Source organism: Mobula hypostoma, chromosome 18 (assembly GCF_963921235.1).
Source record: "Mobula hypostoma chromosome 18, sMobHyp1.1, whole genome shotgun sequence".
Taxonomy (NCBI): domain Eukaryota; kingdom Metazoa; phylum Chordata; class Chondrichthyes; order Myliobatiformes; family Myliobatidae; genus Mobula; species Mobula hypostoma.
Window position 1 is genome coordinate 6,923,230 of NC_086114.1, and position 17,038 is coordinate 6,940,267.

The window sequence follows — 17,038 nt, forward strand, 5'->3', positions numbered from 1 at the left end:
TTGGTTGGTTGGCACAGCAGTTAGTTTAACGCCATTACAGCGCCAGACACCTGGGGTGAATTCTGCCGGCGTTTATAAGGAGTTTGCGCATTCTGCCGGTGACCGCGTGGGTTTCCTCCCAGCGCTACAATTTCCTCCCACATTCCAAAGACATTCCCGTTAATAGATTAATTGGTGGTGTAACTGGGTGGTGTGGGCTCATTGGGCTAGAAGTCTAAACAAAGATTAAATCTAAATCAGGGATCAAGGATCAACTTTATTCACCGTATACATCTACAGTTTTAGAAATCTGCACTGGTGTGTAGGTCAGGGCGTGACAAGCAACCAAAAAAAAAAATCAGCAATTATAAAGCATTAAATATATAAAGAACCTCATAAGGTTAGAGGTTAAAGGACAGATATGGAATGAAATATGTATAAACACATCAATAACAGCGTGTCTTTACAATGTAAACAGCGTTATAAAAAATGGTTTAAAGTATTTACAGTACAGTGCAGCAACAGGGATAATGGAGGGGCCGGCTAACTAGAATGGTTGATCAGATTAAAAGCTTGGGGAAGAAACTTTAAAGATGATGTGAAGTTTTTGTTTTAATATCCCCATGGTGCTCTCTAAAAAAGGCAGTGTGCGGGGTGGGTTGTGCCCTGAATGATTTTCCCTGCCCGCTTTTTGTCCTACACACATACAGGCCCTGCTCTGATGGGAGGCTGCTTTTCTACTAATGCAACCTATCGCTGTAGTTTTTGTACACTGTGAGAGGATGCTGCACCAAGCCAGACAGTAATGGCTGATGTGAGGACACTCTCTGTTTTGGCAGTCTAGAATTGCACTGGTATGTACTGGGGAAGATGGAATTTTACCAACCGTCACGGGAAGTACACACTCTTACAGGGCTTTTCTGTTAATGAAGGAGATATGGTTCTTCCACACAAGTACCGTGACAAGACTTATTTAAAACTAATAATGGAATGTGTCATTATTTCACATAACACACGTGCAAATCTGGTTACACATATAGATACAGATTCTGAGACACACAATACGTAAGGAACCAGGATGAAACCTACTTTTGTATATTGGAAAGGATGCTCCACATGTACTGGTCGACCTCAAGTCCTTCCAGGAGTGCCGTTTTACTGTAGAGAGTGAAGACAATATCATGAACAACTCCTTCAAAGTCAGTTTTTTTTAAAAAAAAAACTCTAAACCTGTATTTTCAGCTATCATTTGAAGGTTCCCATACCAATAAAACCTTGAGATGTTCTGATAGGATAGAGGGTCATTTGCAATCAGTACAAGGTGTGGGCATAAAAGCTTTGTGGACCAGCAAACAGAGTTCTGGAGCAGTGATCAGGAGAAAGATGGCAACTGGGAAACTTAAATTTGGAATTGCAATCAGAAAGCAGAACTATGAAACCAGCAAACTATCATAACAAGTCACCTGGTTCATTAATGCCTTTTGAAGGAAGGAAATCTGCCATTCTTTGGCTGCATGAGATTCCAGACCTACCCAAGTGGATCACTTCACTCACCTCAACACTGAACTGATTCCACAACCTATGGACTCACTTTCACGGACTCTACAACGCATGTTCTCAGTATTATTTATTTACTTTTGTTTTGTATTTACACTATGTCTTCTTTTGCACATTTTTGTCAGTCTTTGTGTAGTTTTTCATTGATTCTATTGTATTTTGTTCTACTGTGAATGACTGCAAGAAAATTAATCTCAGGATCATATACGGAGACATATATGTACTTTGATAATAAATTTACCTTGAACCTTTTTGAAATTTGAAAGCATAACTGGAAAATACTGTTAATCCATTATAAAATTAACAATTATTCATTATTCATTTATTGCAGTTTGCATTCTTTTGCACATTGGTTGCTTGTCTGTTGTTGTTTCTGTGTAGTTTTGCATTGATTCTATAGTATTTCTTTGTTCCACTGTGATTGCCAGCAAGAAACTTAATCTCAGGGTTGTATAAGGTGACATATAAGTATTTTGAGAATAAATTTGCTCTGAACTATTAAGTGTCTCCTTGCGTCAGAGGCAATTAAAGATGGCCAAAAAATAGTAGCAATATCACAGATCCAAGGAGGAAATGAACTAAAATATATGTTAATTGAGGAAAAGTTCTAGTGGAAGAAAAAGGTGAATTTCTTGCTATATGTTACGACCTTGAACGCACATCCTCAGAGTGTAGTGAGAGCAAATCAAGTAATAATTTCTATTGGAGAATTAGATACACAATTGAAAAGGAGAATTTTGCAGGACATTTAAGTAGAGGTAAGGGATTAATTAGATTTGTCTTTTAACAAGCTGGCACAACCACTGTAGTGAGTAGCCCTCTGGTGAGACATTCCACTCGAAGGAAATGAGGTGAATTTCCAGATAAAAACAAAATACTAGGGAACTCAGCAGGTCAGGCAGCATCTGTGGAGGGAGCAGTGGACCATCTTACACTCCACCATCAGATTTCTGAATGGACAATGAACCCATGTACACGACCTCACGATTTTTTGGTCCCTTTTTGCATAACTTCTTAAATTTAATTTAATTTTTATTTATGTATATTTCTTATTGTAATTTACAGTTCTTTTTATTATTATATACTGCAATGAACTACTGCTGCAAATTTCATGACATATGCCAATGATATTAAACCTGATTCTGAAATGATAGTCTATGTTTTGTATCAAGACCTTTCATCTCTTTACGCAAAATATTTCCTTCCGCAGATGCTGCCTGACCTGCAGAATTCATCCAGCAGTTTGTTTGTTGCTCCAGATCCCAGCATCTGCTGTGTCTTGTGTCTTTAAGCTACAAACCAATTCTTCGAAGATATGTTTTTTCACCCCAGTTTTAGATTTCCCCGGAAATAAATATGAGCCTGGGATCTGGTAACATAGCAACAATTGTCCGGTTTACAATCTGGTGTTGGAAGCATTTCAATAGCATGTTTATGGTAGAGTAACTTCAGAGCAACCTGGAAAAGGTAAGCAGATGAAACTGTTTTCAAAACAGCATTCAAACACTAGTCTAATCACAAAGTGACATACTGGAGGAATTTAGTATTCAATCGGCCCAGCTGATCAAAACTAATAAAAGCAATGAGAATTCTCTGTTTGGAATTGGCTTGGTACTGAGGAATGGTGTTTAATAGTTTTGGTAATACAGGTTTACAGGGCATCAAATCAATCAAATTTGGCTCATAAGGATGTGAAACCGGCAAAGCCCCAGGAGATGTGGAATGTAAAATCCAACAGTTGATAACGTCTAGAGACAGCTTTAAGTATACTCCACATCTGTTTTGGGGGGGGGGGGAAGGAGAGGAAGCAAGAATACTATGAAAGACTCAGCAAGTATGCCTTACATAATTTATCATGCATAAATCTGGACAGTGTTGAAAGAGTTGCTTAACTAGAAGGTGATACACTTTATTTCAGCATTCACTAAATGTCAATCTCAAAGTAAATGTCAGTACAATACTTAATTTACCAACATCAATGACTGGCAGAGAAAGAAAATTCTCCACATTTGATGGGGAAAGCCAAAGAGTTTATTTTCAATAGTTTATTGGAAAAACAGCCCAGTGTATCTGACAGAGTTAAGATCTCCCTGCAAATGTTTCTTCCATTCTTTACAGTGAAAAGGTTGCCCAGATTTATGTTCCTTGCAACACCTCAATTCATTTATGGTATGGAACATTGTGTACCCATATGTCGTCTAATGCACGGTAAGTAATTCATGGAGGTGCTGAACGTTGGAACTGTGGCCAGGATCCTGAGAAAAGGGACTGCTTACCTGGAAACAAAGACAAGGGGGTAGAAATTGGATCTTGCTTGCTTCAGTGTGTTTTACACTACTTATGGAATGCATTATCACTGATTTCAATGGAACCAAATTAGACAGAAACTGTTTACAAACCACAGCCACATCTACAGTGGATGTTGAGAAGTGATATTAAATCTGATTCTGAAAATTCCATCTTCAGGGAGGCCCAGAGGAATTTTGTGTCTCGTCTCATTATGTTGCCAAGAAGTAACTGGGACAAATACAGGGAAGTGAGTATTCGCAGAAAGCTCCCCAGAGTTGCAAACTTTAGACAAGGACACACATTTCTCAGGTGTTCAATATCTTCACTTACTTGCATACAGGACACCGCCAAGTTCCTCTCTCACAGTTCAGCTGTAAGTACGATTCCAAATCAAAACACTGCAGCAGCAAAAGACACAAGGAAGACAAGCCCATTAATTCTTGTTCCATATAGTATGAATAACAATAATCATATTTAATCTCCCAGCAGATTGGACGATACAAAGATAGATGGAGAGGCAGTGCTGAGGAAGCAGGGAGTCTGCAGAAGGGCTGAGACAGATTGGGAGAATGGGCAAGGAAGTGGCAGAAGGAATATAGCGTATGGTCATGTACTTTGGTAGAAGGAATAAAGGTGTAGATTACTTCCTAAACAGAGAGCGAATTCAGAGATTGGAGATATGAAGGAACTCGGGTTTCATTAACCATTAACTTGCAGGCTGAGTCAGTAGTAAGGAAGGCAAACATAATACAAGTATTCATTTTGAGAGGACTAGGATATAAAAGCAAGGATGTGATGCTGAGGCTTAATAAGGCATTGGGCAGACCACACTTGGAGCACCGTGAGCAGTTTTGAGCCCCTTATCTAAGAAAAGATGTGCTGGCATTAGAGATATACGGGAATGATCCCTGGAATGGAAGGGTTAATGAATGGGAATCCTCTGACGACTCTGGCTCTGTGCTTACTGGAGTTTAGAAGAAAGTGAGGGATCTCATTGAAACCCAAAGAATATTGCAAGGCCTAGATAGAGTGGATGTGCAAAGGATGTCTCCAATAGTCAGTGAGTCTAGGACCAGAGGGTACAACCTCCGAATACAAGAACATCTCTTTAGAACACAGACAGAGAGGAATTTCTTCAGGCAGAGTGTAGTAAATCTGTAGAATCCATTGCCACAGGTGGCTATGGAGGCCAAGTCATTGGATGTATTTGAAGTGGAGTTTCATAGACTCTTGATGAATAAAGACATCAAAGGTTATGGAGAGAAGGCAGGAGAATAGGGGAGAATAAAATGGCCTAGATCAAATGGTGAAGTAGACTTGATGGGCTGAATGGTCATGCTTTGCTCCTATGTCTTATTGCCTTATTATCACTTCCACGTAGTTAAACCTTCACATGGAATTTAAGGTTCAAGATGATAAACTTTGATTTCAGATCCAATCTCACAATCATTAAACACACACCTCACAAATAAGTTAATCGTTATAAAAGCTGATTCTTGGCCAAGATCTCCTTTGAATACACTGGTCTTCTCTGAGGCTATAATGTAGGATGTTGCACTTGGTTACCTGTACATGTTTACAATCGTGACCTCTTGCTGGAAGTTGAATCCTCCTGAAGGTGATGGGACATTTCAGCGACACCTTGATTGCCGTCTGCTCCACTCCATCCTCCCCGTTCAAAGTGGCGCCACCCGAAGAGGCTGCCACACTGCTGAAGTTTCTTTTTACTGGTTAACAAGAAGGTGGGTCAGAGTTCACCAGTGATGCCATCAGCACAGACACACTTGCAACACTACTCACACCCAATTGGTGTTTTAGCCAACTAAGTGAACTAACTTAACAGATTAAAGAACAACTTCTTCCCCTCCACCATCAGATTTCTGAATGGTCCACGAGCCCAAGAACACTACCTCACTATTTTTGTGTGTCATGCACAAAATACTGGAGGAACACGGCATGACTGGCAGCATCTGTGGAGAGGAATAAACGGTTAACGTTTTGGCTGAGACTCTTCATCGGATTTTGGCCCAAAACGCTGGCTGTTTATTGCTCTTCATAGATACTGCCTGACCTGCTGAGCTCCTCCTGCACTTTGTGCGTGCTGCTCTGGATTTCCAGAATTTATTGTGTTTATTTTGGAGACACGGAGCAGAACAGGCTCTTCCGGCCCTTCAAGCCGCGACACCCAGAAATCCCCCAATTTAACCCTTGCCTATTCCCAGGACAATTTACAATGACCAATAACTTACCAACCAGTACGTCTTTGGAATGCAGGAAGAAACCGGAGCACCCAGAGAAAACCCACGTGGTCACGGGGAGAATATTCTGACTATTTTTGCTCTCTTTTTACACTGATTTATTTATATATTTTTAAAATTGTAATTTATAGTATAATTATGTATTGCACTGTAGAGCTGCTACAAGTGTACAAGTATAAGGCATTGGTAAGGCCAAATCTGGAGTATTGTGTACAGTTCTGGTCACCGAATTATAGGAAGGATGTCAATAAAATTGAGAGAGTACAGAGGAGATTTACTAAAATGTTGCCTGGGTTTCATCTCCTAAGTTACAGAGAAAGATTGAACAAGTTAGGTCTTTATTCTTTGGAGCGTAGAAGGTTGAGGGGAGACTTGATAGAGGTGTTTAAAATTATGAGGGGGATTGATAGAGTTGACGTGGTTAGACGTTTTCCATTGAGAATGGGGGAGATTCAAACAAGAGGACATGGGTTGAGAATTAGAGGACAAAAGTTTAGGGGTAACATGAGGGGGAACTTCTTTACTCAGAGAGTGGTAGCTGTGTGGAACGAGCTTCCAGCAGAAGTGGTTGAGGCAGGTTCTATGTTGTTGTTTAAAGTTAAATTGGATGGATATATGGACAGGAAAGGAATGGAGGGTTATGGGCTGAGTGCAGGTCGGTGGGACTAGGATAGGGTAAGAGTTCGGCACGGACTAGAAGGGCCGAGATGGTGTGTTTCCGTGCTGTAATTGTTATATGGTTATACAAAACAACATGTTTCACGACATAGGTCAGTGATAATAAACCTGATTCTGATTGTAATTCACATTAGAAAGGCTGTGGAGATTGTGGCGAGGGTGCAGACGAGGTTCACTAGGATGATGCCTGGACCAGAGTGTGTGAACTATAACGAGAGGTTGTATAAACTTCTGTTGGTTTCTCTGGAGCAGCAGAGGCTGAAGGAGGTGACATGATAGAAGATTATGAAATTATGTTAGAGGTAGACAGTCAGAATCTTCTTTTCCTCCCAGGGTGGAAACATCAGAGAACATGCTTTTAAGATGACGGAGGAGAACTTCCTAAGATGTTTGGGACAAGTTCTTTTCACAGAGAGAGTGGTAGGTATCTGGAACGAGCCTCTGGGGGTAGTGATGGAAGCTGATACAACAGCGGTGTCTCAGAGATTTTTAGGCAGACACAAAACATGCAGGAACAGAGGGACATGGATCATGTACAGGCAAAATAGATTTAGTGTAGTTTGGCATTGATTGGCATAGACATCATGGACTAAAGGGCCTGTTCTTGTGCTACGTTCTATGGCTCTTAATCATCCCTCCCTCCAGCACTGCCTGGAGATTATTTCCATGAATTTTCAATTCAGTACAACTGCTTCTAAGGTTTAGCTCTGGGTGAAACCTCTCCCAAGGACGACGTTAGCCTTTGAGTGCTGTTTCATTGGCTTTCAGTCAAGGGCATGAGGTTAAGACCACCCTTGGTTTCAAGGTCTGTGTTTCCGCAGCAAAGACCAATGGGAAAAGCTGATCCCCAACTTGCATTAAAAGTGAGAAATGTAAAGATTCTGACCACTAACCAGTTTGTAGCCGCCTAAATTGGTACACTATCTGAGCAGGTACTAGGTGAGTACTCAGGAGTATTAACCTTATTTCACTCAGACACACACACACGGTTGTTTGGAGAAAGAGAAAATAAATTAGTGCCTCAAATTACTGGCTAGACTGGGAGTTAATAACATCAGGAAACAAATGGAACTAGAGACTTACTCCTTGCTGTTTCTTGTATCAAAGAGCAGAAACATGACCCCACAGTCTTTGTCTTAACTCGGATACCATGTATGTCCTACAGACATTCCCCTCAAAAGCAGATCACCGTTTTATACAAAACCTTTGTCAATTTTTCCATCCTGGTCAGTGACTCATACAACTCCATAATAACTTTCTAATAAAATCTCCAGCTAAACACACGTCCTGTGACAGCAGGCAAAGAGATATGTGCATGTGCATGCCTGAGTAGGACAGGCTGCTCAAACTAGACCATCCCCAAAGAAAACTAACCAAGTCTATCTTCAATTGTAAATAACTAATCACTGATTTAAAATTCAGTCATCGTTGATGCAGGAGTTTTCAGAAAGCTGAGGCCTTTCTACAATTATTTGAAAGGACTTCCTTTTCTTGAAATTGACACAAACATGTATTTTATGAAAAAAAAATCCATGCAAACTATTACTTTGCACACAGCTGCTGTGTCTAACAAGGTAGCTGTGCTCATGAGGTTTCACATGGATTCTCCAACAATTTATCATGTCTCTGGAGACAGCAAGTCATTTGAATTCAGAGCTTTCCACGAGCTCAGGCCTAGAATGGAGTCTACGATATTGAAAAGTTCTTGGTGTTTTTGAAACAGCAAATTAAAGAAACCTTTCAGAATGTTGAATAAAGGAACTGAATTTCCCCTCTAAGGGCCACTCAGGCTTTCCTCCTAACCCCTGGAGAGATTACTTGAGAAAGCTGAACACTACAGACCATCTCACCATGATGGAAATTTAAGATTTAAGATTGTTTATCGTCATTCTTCAGTATACGATTGTGCTGTAGATTTCTATGTTCTATGAAATGTTTGCTACTCTGTATTTGATCCAGCATTAAAAAAACACAATAAGCTGTAAATAAGATTGAAAAGAGTGCAGAGAAAATTTACAAGGATGTTGCCAGGTCTGAAGGGTCTGAAGGAAAGATTGAACAGGTTAGGACTTTATTCCGTGGAACATAGAAGATTGAGCTGAGATTTTTTTAGAGATATACAAATTATGAGGGGTATAGATAGGGTAAACGCAAGCAGGCATTTTCCACTGAGGTTGGCTGAGACGAGGGTGAAAGGTGAAAAGTTTAAGGGGAACATGAGGGGAAACTTCTTCACTCAGAGAGTTGTGAGGGTGTGGAACGAGCTGTCAGCACAAGTGGTGCATTGCGAGCTCGATTTCATAGTTTAAGGGAAGTTTGAATAGATACATGGATGGTAGGGGAATGGAGGGCTGTGGTCCTGGTGCAGGTCGAAGGGAGTAGGCAGTTTAAATGGTTTGGCATGGACTACATGGGCCAAAAAGCCTATTTCTATGCAATACTTTTCTATTTCTCTATGACTCTAAGCATAAAGAACACAATAAATAAATATATATCACATATAAATAAGACCAGCTTATTGCATAGACTGATTGTATGTACACAAAGTAACTCCAAGTACTGGAATATCTGTACATAATATGGAGTTTCCTTCTGTTCTGTTGCCAGTGTGATTGCTTAGACTATAACCCACTCCTAATGCATAGGTGAGAAGTTTTCAAAAGAACAGACATAGCAATCTGTAATTAAACACTTACTTTTTGTGATGCAGTGCTCAGCGGGGAGAAGCCTCTTCTTCAGCAAGCCTTGAAGGACTGATCGAACTGACGGTCTGTGAACCAGCTGAAGTACGAACAAGTGTGACTGCAAGAGGATGAAATGGGTGGATTGGTGAGGACAGAATCAGGCAGTTCTCGAGGCAGAAATTGAGATTTAAGGTTTTTAGTTTTATTTGTCACATGTACATTGAAACCTACAGTGGAATGCATCATTTGCGTGAAATTGAATTAATGAGGATTGCGCTGGGCAGCCCGCTAATGTCGCCATGTTTCTGCTGCCAACATAGCATGTGCACAACTTATAAACTTAACGGTATGTCTTTAGAATGCGGGAGGAATCCGGATCACTAGGCGAATGTAAAATCTTACAGGCAGCGGTGAGAAGTGAACCCTGATCAGTGAACGCTGGTTGGCATTAAGAAGTAAAATGCTAACGGTTACGCCACCATGCCGCCCTAAAACGTTGTCACGTTAACAGAACACACTAACCCCTCGTTCAAACACACCAAGCCAGCTGGAGATTTCAATTTCAGTTTACTACATTAATTTGAAGTAGAGATTAGATTAGCCGCTGCTGTAGCCCATCTACTTCAGGGTTCAACACGTTGTGCATTGGAGATGCTCGTCTGCACACCCCTGTTGTAACGTGTGGTTATTTGAGTTACTGCCACCTTCCTGTCAGTTTGAACCAGTCTGGTCATTCTCCTCTGATCTCTCTCATTAACAAGGCGCTTTTCGTCCACAGACCTACCACTCACTGGATGTTTTTTTGTTTCTTGCAGCATTCTCTGTAAACTCTAAGAGACTGCTGTGTGTGAAAATCCCAGGAGATCAGCAGTTTCTGAGATACTCAGATCATCAGCAATCATTCCCCAGTCAAAGTCACTTAGATCACATTTCTTCCCCATTCTAATGTTTAGTCTGAACAACAATTGAATCTCTTGACCATGCCTGCATGCTTTTATTCATGGAGTTGCTGCTACATGATTGGTTGATTAGATATTTGCATATACGAGCAGGTGCACCCAATACACTAAGTGTTCCCGCTGATGGGGGAGTCCAGAACCAGAGGCCACACTTTAAGAATAAGGGGTAGGCCATTTAGAACGGAGTTGAGGAAAAACTTTTTCACCCAGAGAGTGGTGGATATATGGAATGCTCTGCCCCAGAAGGCTGTGGAGGCCAAGTCTCTGGATGCTTTCAAGAAAGAGATGGATAGAGCTCTTAAAGATAGGGGAATCAAAGGTTTTGGGTTAAGGCAGGAACTGGATACTGATAGCGGATGATCAGCCATGATCACAGTGAATGGTGGTGCTGGCTCGAAGGGCCGAATGGCCTACTCCTGCACCTATTGTCTATTGTATTTTCTTTTACTTTTGGTGCATTATATCAATGTTCTAAGTAAAAGATAAGTGGGCGACATGGAAGCATAGCAGTTGGTGTAACATGTTAAAGTGCTAGCAAACTGGGTTCAATTCCCACTCCTGTCTCTAAGGAGTTTGTATGTTCTCCCTGAGACCACACGGTTACCTCCAGATGCTCTGGTTTCCTCCCACAGTCAATATACGTTTATACTGGTTAGTAAGCTAATAAGTCAATGAGTGTAATTCGGTGCATTGGACTGGAAGGGCTGGATACCACGCTGTTCCTCTAAATATAATAAGCTTGCCCAGAGGAAGGTTAAGACTGATTCACTCACACAGCAACAGGCAGTAACTGTGATCTGGATGGTGTTCCTTCCCGGTTGGCAGACATGCTTTAGGTGCAAGGGCTTGTGTGACGTCTTGTTGTCCCCTCTCTCGATGGTGAGCGGTGTGGCGTTCACGCTGACCTGCACTGACGCTGGCCAGTTTGTGTTCATCTGTCTGTCCTCATGGTGGTAGCACTTGAACTGAAGCTCCAAGTCAGACCTGAAACGGGAAGCCATTTGTCCTTGTTAATGTTTGATGGATTAGCCTCTGCAACACAGAACCCGAGGCCCAAGCAGTATATGATTTTACACAAAGCCTTAAATTCCAGTCTGCCCATTTCCTCTCCAAGAAGGTTCAAGCCACCTTGAATCTTCCACACCATCAAGGACATCGTCAAGAGGACATGACTCAAGAAAGTGGCATCTATCATTAGAGACCCTCACCATGTGGGATGTACCCCCCTCTTACTAATACCATTGTGCAGCCTGAAGACCCACACTCAATGATTCAAAATCAGCTTCTTCCCCTCCACCAGCAGATTTATGAACAGTTCATGAACCTATCTCATTATTTCTGTACTATTTATTCAGATTTTGTAATGTATAGTAATTTGCACTGTACAGCAGCTGCAAACAACAGCCTTCATGTCATATAAATCCTGTTGGGGGCTCTTGGCCCGATACGTTGACTGTTTGTTTCCCTCCATAGATGCTGTCTGACCCGCTGAGTTTCCCCAGCATTGTGTGTGTGTGTGTGTGTGTGTGTGTGATTTCTAGCATCAGCAGAACCTCTGATAGTAAACCTGATTCTGAACCGTTGAATGTTCTGAAGAAAAGCAACACACACAAACGCTGGAGGAACTCAGCAGGTGAGGCAGCATCTATGACGTGAATAAACAATCAACATTTCAGGCTGAGACCCTTCTTCAGGACTGAGAAGGGGGAAGATACCAGAATAAAAAGGTAGGAGGAGGAGAAGGAAGACAGCTGGAAAGTGATAGGAGAAGCCAGGCGAGTGAGAAAGTTCAAGGGCTGGAGAAGAAGAAGAGAGTGGACCATAGGAGAAAAGGAAGGAGAGGTGATTCAGGAGGAGGTGATGGGCGGGTGAGGAGAGGTAAAGCCAGATGGGGAAATACAGGAAGTGGGTGAAAGGGAGAAAACTTTTTTTACTGGAAGGAGAAATCGATTTTCATGCCGTCAGGTTGGAGCTACCAGATGGACTATAAGGTGTTGCTCTTCCACCTTAAGACTGACATGTTGGAACGAGAATGGGAATTGCAAATTCTCAGCAGGCAAAACAGCTGCCTGTTCAAATAGAATTGCAGTGAAGATTTCCTTCCCAACCTCCACCCTACAGTGCATTGCTTGTAGTAACCTAGCTGCGGCTGCTAAACCATTTCTCCCCCTTGCCCTTCCTGAAGCCGTCAATTCCCGTCTGGTTCCCACAGGTGTTGGACACCCTGCTTTATCGGCCAAATTTACATGCACACGTATGTACAGAGTATGATTAGAGAGCTACAGTGGATTACAGGCATACCCTTTCCTGCAATTACACTGACTGTAAATTGTTAATGCTGAGGCTTTATAAGGCATTAATCAGACTGCACTTGGGGTATGGCGAGCAGTTTTGGGCCCTCTTATTTGAGAAAGGATGCACTGGCATTGGAGAGAGTCCAGAGGAGGTTCACAAGAATGATCCTGGAAATGGAAGGGTTAGCATATTAGGAGCATGTGATGGCTCTGGGCCTGTACTTACTGTGCTTGTTCTAAAGGGATGTCACTGAAAAATACTGAATATTGCAAAGCTCAGGTCGAGTGGATCTGGAGAGGATGTTTCCAGTGTCGGGGGAGTCTTGGACTAGAGGGCACAGCCTCACAAGGACACCCCTTTTGAACAAAGATGAGGAGGAATTCATTTAGCCAGATGGTGTGAGAGGTTACGGGGAGAAGGCAGGAGAATGGGGGTGAGAGGGATAATAAATCAAACATGATGGAATCATGGAGCAGACCCGGTGGGTCGTGTGGCCTAATCCTGCTCCTAGGTTTTATGGTCGTTTGGCTGTTGCATAAGCCCCAAGCCATTACCTCCCTCACTCTCACCTCCACATCAGCGTCTGGTGCACCGACTGTCGCAGATGGAACACGTGGTTGCTGACGGCCAGGTTGTGCTCCAGTCGGAAGGGCTCCAACACGACGCCGTCCCGCACCGGAAAGGTCAGCCGCAGTTCGTCGTTGGCTGAGACCAAAGAGGGAGAGAAAGTGTCAACTTTCCCTTTAGCATCTGCGGTACAGCAAATCGTAGCGTCACAAGGCTTTCATCGTGCGCAAGTTCAGCTTCCGACCAGATCAACCTTCCGGTTAGACCAGGGGTTCCCAGCCTTTTTTACGCCATGGACCAGTACCATTAAGCAAGGGGATCGTGGACCACAGGCTGGGAACCCCTGGGTTAGACGGAGTGCGGCTGAAAATAATCACGAATCAGACTGGAAAGATATGCAACTCTACCAACTTATCAACTTTAACCCTACCAACTTTACACCATTTAATCCCTTTAAGAGTGAACTTATATCGTTTAAAGTCTGTAATATTCTACATTGGGTTGGAGTTGTCAAATGTTCTTACTCTTAACATGGAAAATTGTTTCTGAAATGGGCAGCAAAGTAACATAGTAGTTAGCTTAAGACCAATACAGTGCCAGCGACCCGGGTTCAATTCCACCGCTGTCTGTAAGGAGATTGTACGTTCTCCCCGTGACCAGCTGATTTCCTCCAGGTGCTTCACTTTCTTCCCACATTTGGAGGATGTACGGGTCAGTAGCTTAACTGGTCACATGGGTGTAACTGGGCAGCGTGGGCTCACTGGGCCGGAAGGGCCTGTTACTGTACTGAATCTCCAAACAGGCAAAACTAAAGTTTCATCTTGTCATCCACGCATCTTTCCGAATGGACAGTGAACCCGTGAACACTACCTCAGTTTTTTTTCCCCTTTTTTACCCTCTTTTTGTGCTACTTATTTAATTCATATATTTTTTATTGGAAAACATAAAAATAATAAACTGTAAATTACAATGTATTGCTGTCAGAAAATAACAAATTTAATGATATATGTCAGTGATATTAAATCTGATTCTGATTCTGAAATAAATAAAACTCCGATAGTTTGGAATCCAACATTCAGAAGTGCCGAATGTCTGGCACCTTGCTGAAATCCAGAGGTTCAGAGTGTATGTTGGGTGTGAGGCTGGAGCTGGGCTTCCCATACAAAACACCAGGAGATCTGTAATGTGGCTGGGTTTGCAGTCGGAGCCAGCGTGAGGAGGTTTGTGCATATCCTGCTTTCTTTAAACTCACCGGGTTCATTGGAAAACGAATAGGAGTATTGCCCAACAGGCTAGTCCGACACCACCAAAGTCCCAAGATTAATACTGTATCCCCAAAAACACCAATTTTAGGGATAATACTGTATCCCGACACACTTTGTCAATCGTCTGCTTGGAAACTTGTTCTAGGTGTTTGTTACTCCTGGTAATACCTCATCAGATCCGACCCCATCTGCAGTTGCTAATTTTGCAGAGAGGTTAAGGATTAACCTTTATGTGTAACGATGAAAAGGGAAGGTCATTAAAAAAGGAAGAGGTAGCAGCATTCTTCAGCAAGTGTCCTGTAATGGATAAGTTCCTGGACTAGCAGGATGGTCTGGACCAATAATGCCAGCCTAGAATGAATGCAACCATCAAATCATCAGATGAAACAACCTGATAGGACAACCTTATCCAATGTGCTCTGCATGTGACTCAAGATGCACTAATGAGGTTGACTGTTAATTGTTGAGGGGAATTAAGGATGGACGATAAATGTCCAATGGTAAAGCTGCCCAAAAACCCAGTCAAAGTGACCATTTGGAAAACTTCAACACCTTCATGTAGGACCTTGATACACATAACATTATTTGCGTAACTTTACACAAAACCATTTATCAGTACAGGAGCAATGCACCTTACAAACCCAGGACCATTTTCTCCTGACCAGTTAACCTGATACATCAGGACACTAAAAATAATAAAAATTAAGAGGAAAATTTCAACAAGACGTGAAGGTGAAGGGAGCTTTGAAGGCAAGGATCCAAATTAACTCACAACTAACACATATGCCATTAGATGTGGTCACCTTTCTGCTTTAATCTCTGTCATTTTTGTGGAGCCTCAGATATTTGTCAGTCCACACCAACAGCACAAGGTGCAAGGTACAGCTGAACTGAGCTTGCTCAGGTCTGACCTGGAAAAAGGTTCTATTCACTGGGCATCAGGCAATTTACCCTAACCCTTCTGATCTTTTTCCTAAGTTCCCATCTGATTCACCTCCTCCCACAACTGCAAAGTCAGGGAGGTTCTTGATTAGGAATTTAAGATCAGAAAGACAGAAACAATTTAGAATTGGGATAAAAAGCTTGTGATGCCATGGCAACCATTGCAAGGCTATCTAACACTTTATTTAGAGAAGCAGCATGGTAACAGGCCCTTCTGGCCCAAAGAACACATGCTGCCCAATTACACCCATGTCACCAATTAACCCATTGTACGTATTGGGACTGTGGGAGGAAACCCACACGGTCACCGGTTGAAGGTACAATTCCTTACGTACAGTGGCGGGAAATGAACCCAGGTCACTGGCGCTGTAAAGTGTTACGCTGACTGTGTGGCCTACTTCTACAGTCAATGCCGGGCATCTTGGGATCATACTCCACCCCTAGGAAAAACTCAGCAGCAATGGCCATTCCCACTGATGTTTGTTCCACCAACGTGAGTGCAGTAGACTGGGGCTGTCATATCAAGGTCACTCTTTGAGCTACGCCCAACCAAACAATTCATTCAACAATAAGGCACTCCTGTTCTTTTTAATCATTATATTGAAGAGGCCCTCAAAGCAATATGGAGCCTTGTAGGGAAGTATGTCACTACATCACAACCTCTGCATTCGAAATATTTTGCATTGCTGTTGACGTCCGACTCACTTGGAGGTGGTGGCGGCAAGGAGCTCAGGTTGGGTTTAATGTCCGGCGGGAAGGGAGGCTTGACATCCTGGTTTGGAGACAAGTATGGCGGGATACTGCTTCCTGGAGTCATAGGTGGAGTGGGATTTCCCGGCACAGGAGAATGAGGGTAACTTGCCACAGACCTTGGAGGCTAGAAGAAAAAAGAAAAAAAAAGTGATGCTGAGGTGGAATACTTTACTGAGGTCATACACAAATCCATGCATGGTGGCTCTATTTTGGCCAATTATCACATCATGCAGAAAAATTAATACATTTTAATCCACTCAAACTTTTCCAAAATCTTACTAATAGTTGATTTCAATCAGTCGTTAGAATAAGCTACTGCTGTAGTTGGGGCAGCTGGTGGAAGTGACCCATTCCCCTCTATTTCACAACTGCCCCCATCCACTATGGGTAAACAGATGTCCAATAGCACGATCCATTAGCAAGGGGCCACCTCCTTTAATGACAATTCCATTTCTAACACCATCAGCTGGGACGGAGAAATGTATCAGACTGAGTGAAATCCTGTTTCAGGGCATGCACACAGGGCAGTGAGATGCACAAATTCAACTTCCAAATATTTGGTCTGAACTATTGACTATGGAATTTTGACGATACCTGATATGTTAAGGCTTTGCCTTGGCTGAATGGTTTCATTATTGTGAAGTATGGTGGGAACAGGGGATTAATCCCATCTTGTAAAATAAAAAAGACTGACTGAATTATTTCATTATCCCTGAGCCAGCAAGGTTTTTTCCTGATCCTCTGAATTTTAATTTCTTGCTTCTGAAAGGTTACCTACAAGTTCTACCTCCTCACAACTTAATGATTTTCAC

General features: G+C 42.3%; 1 protein-coding gene across 12 annotated transcripts in view; it reads right to left on the bottom strand.

Annotated features, from left to right (window-relative positions):
- The window catches only part of zmiz1a (zinc finger, MIZ-type containing 1a), a 446,537-nt gene that overhangs the window by 24,561 nt on the left and 404,938 nt on the right, over positions 1-17,038 (bottom strand). For 8 of the 12 annotated variants that reach the window (XM_063070398.1, XM_063070399.1, XM_063070400.1 and 5 more), the window contains 7 exons: positions 16,179-16,350; positions 13,269-13,449; positions 11,178-11,388; positions 9,458-9,563; positions 5,392-5,552; positions 4,156-4,223; positions 1,069-1,137 (listed from right to left, as the gene is read on the bottom strand). In XM_063070398.1, the coding sequence (XP_062926468.1) occupies positions 1,069-1,137; positions 4,156-4,223; positions 5,392-5,552; positions 9,458-9,563; positions 11,178-11,388; positions 13,269-13,449; positions 16,179-16,350 (968 nt within the window). The remainder of the gene's footprint in view (positions 1-1,068; positions 1,138-4,155; positions 4,224-5,391; positions 5,553-9,457; positions 9,564-11,177; positions 11,389-13,268; positions 13,450-16,178; positions 16,351-17,038) is intronic. The other 4 variants (XM_063070409.1, XM_063070406.1, XM_063070402.1 and 1 more) reach the window with 1 other exon arrangement.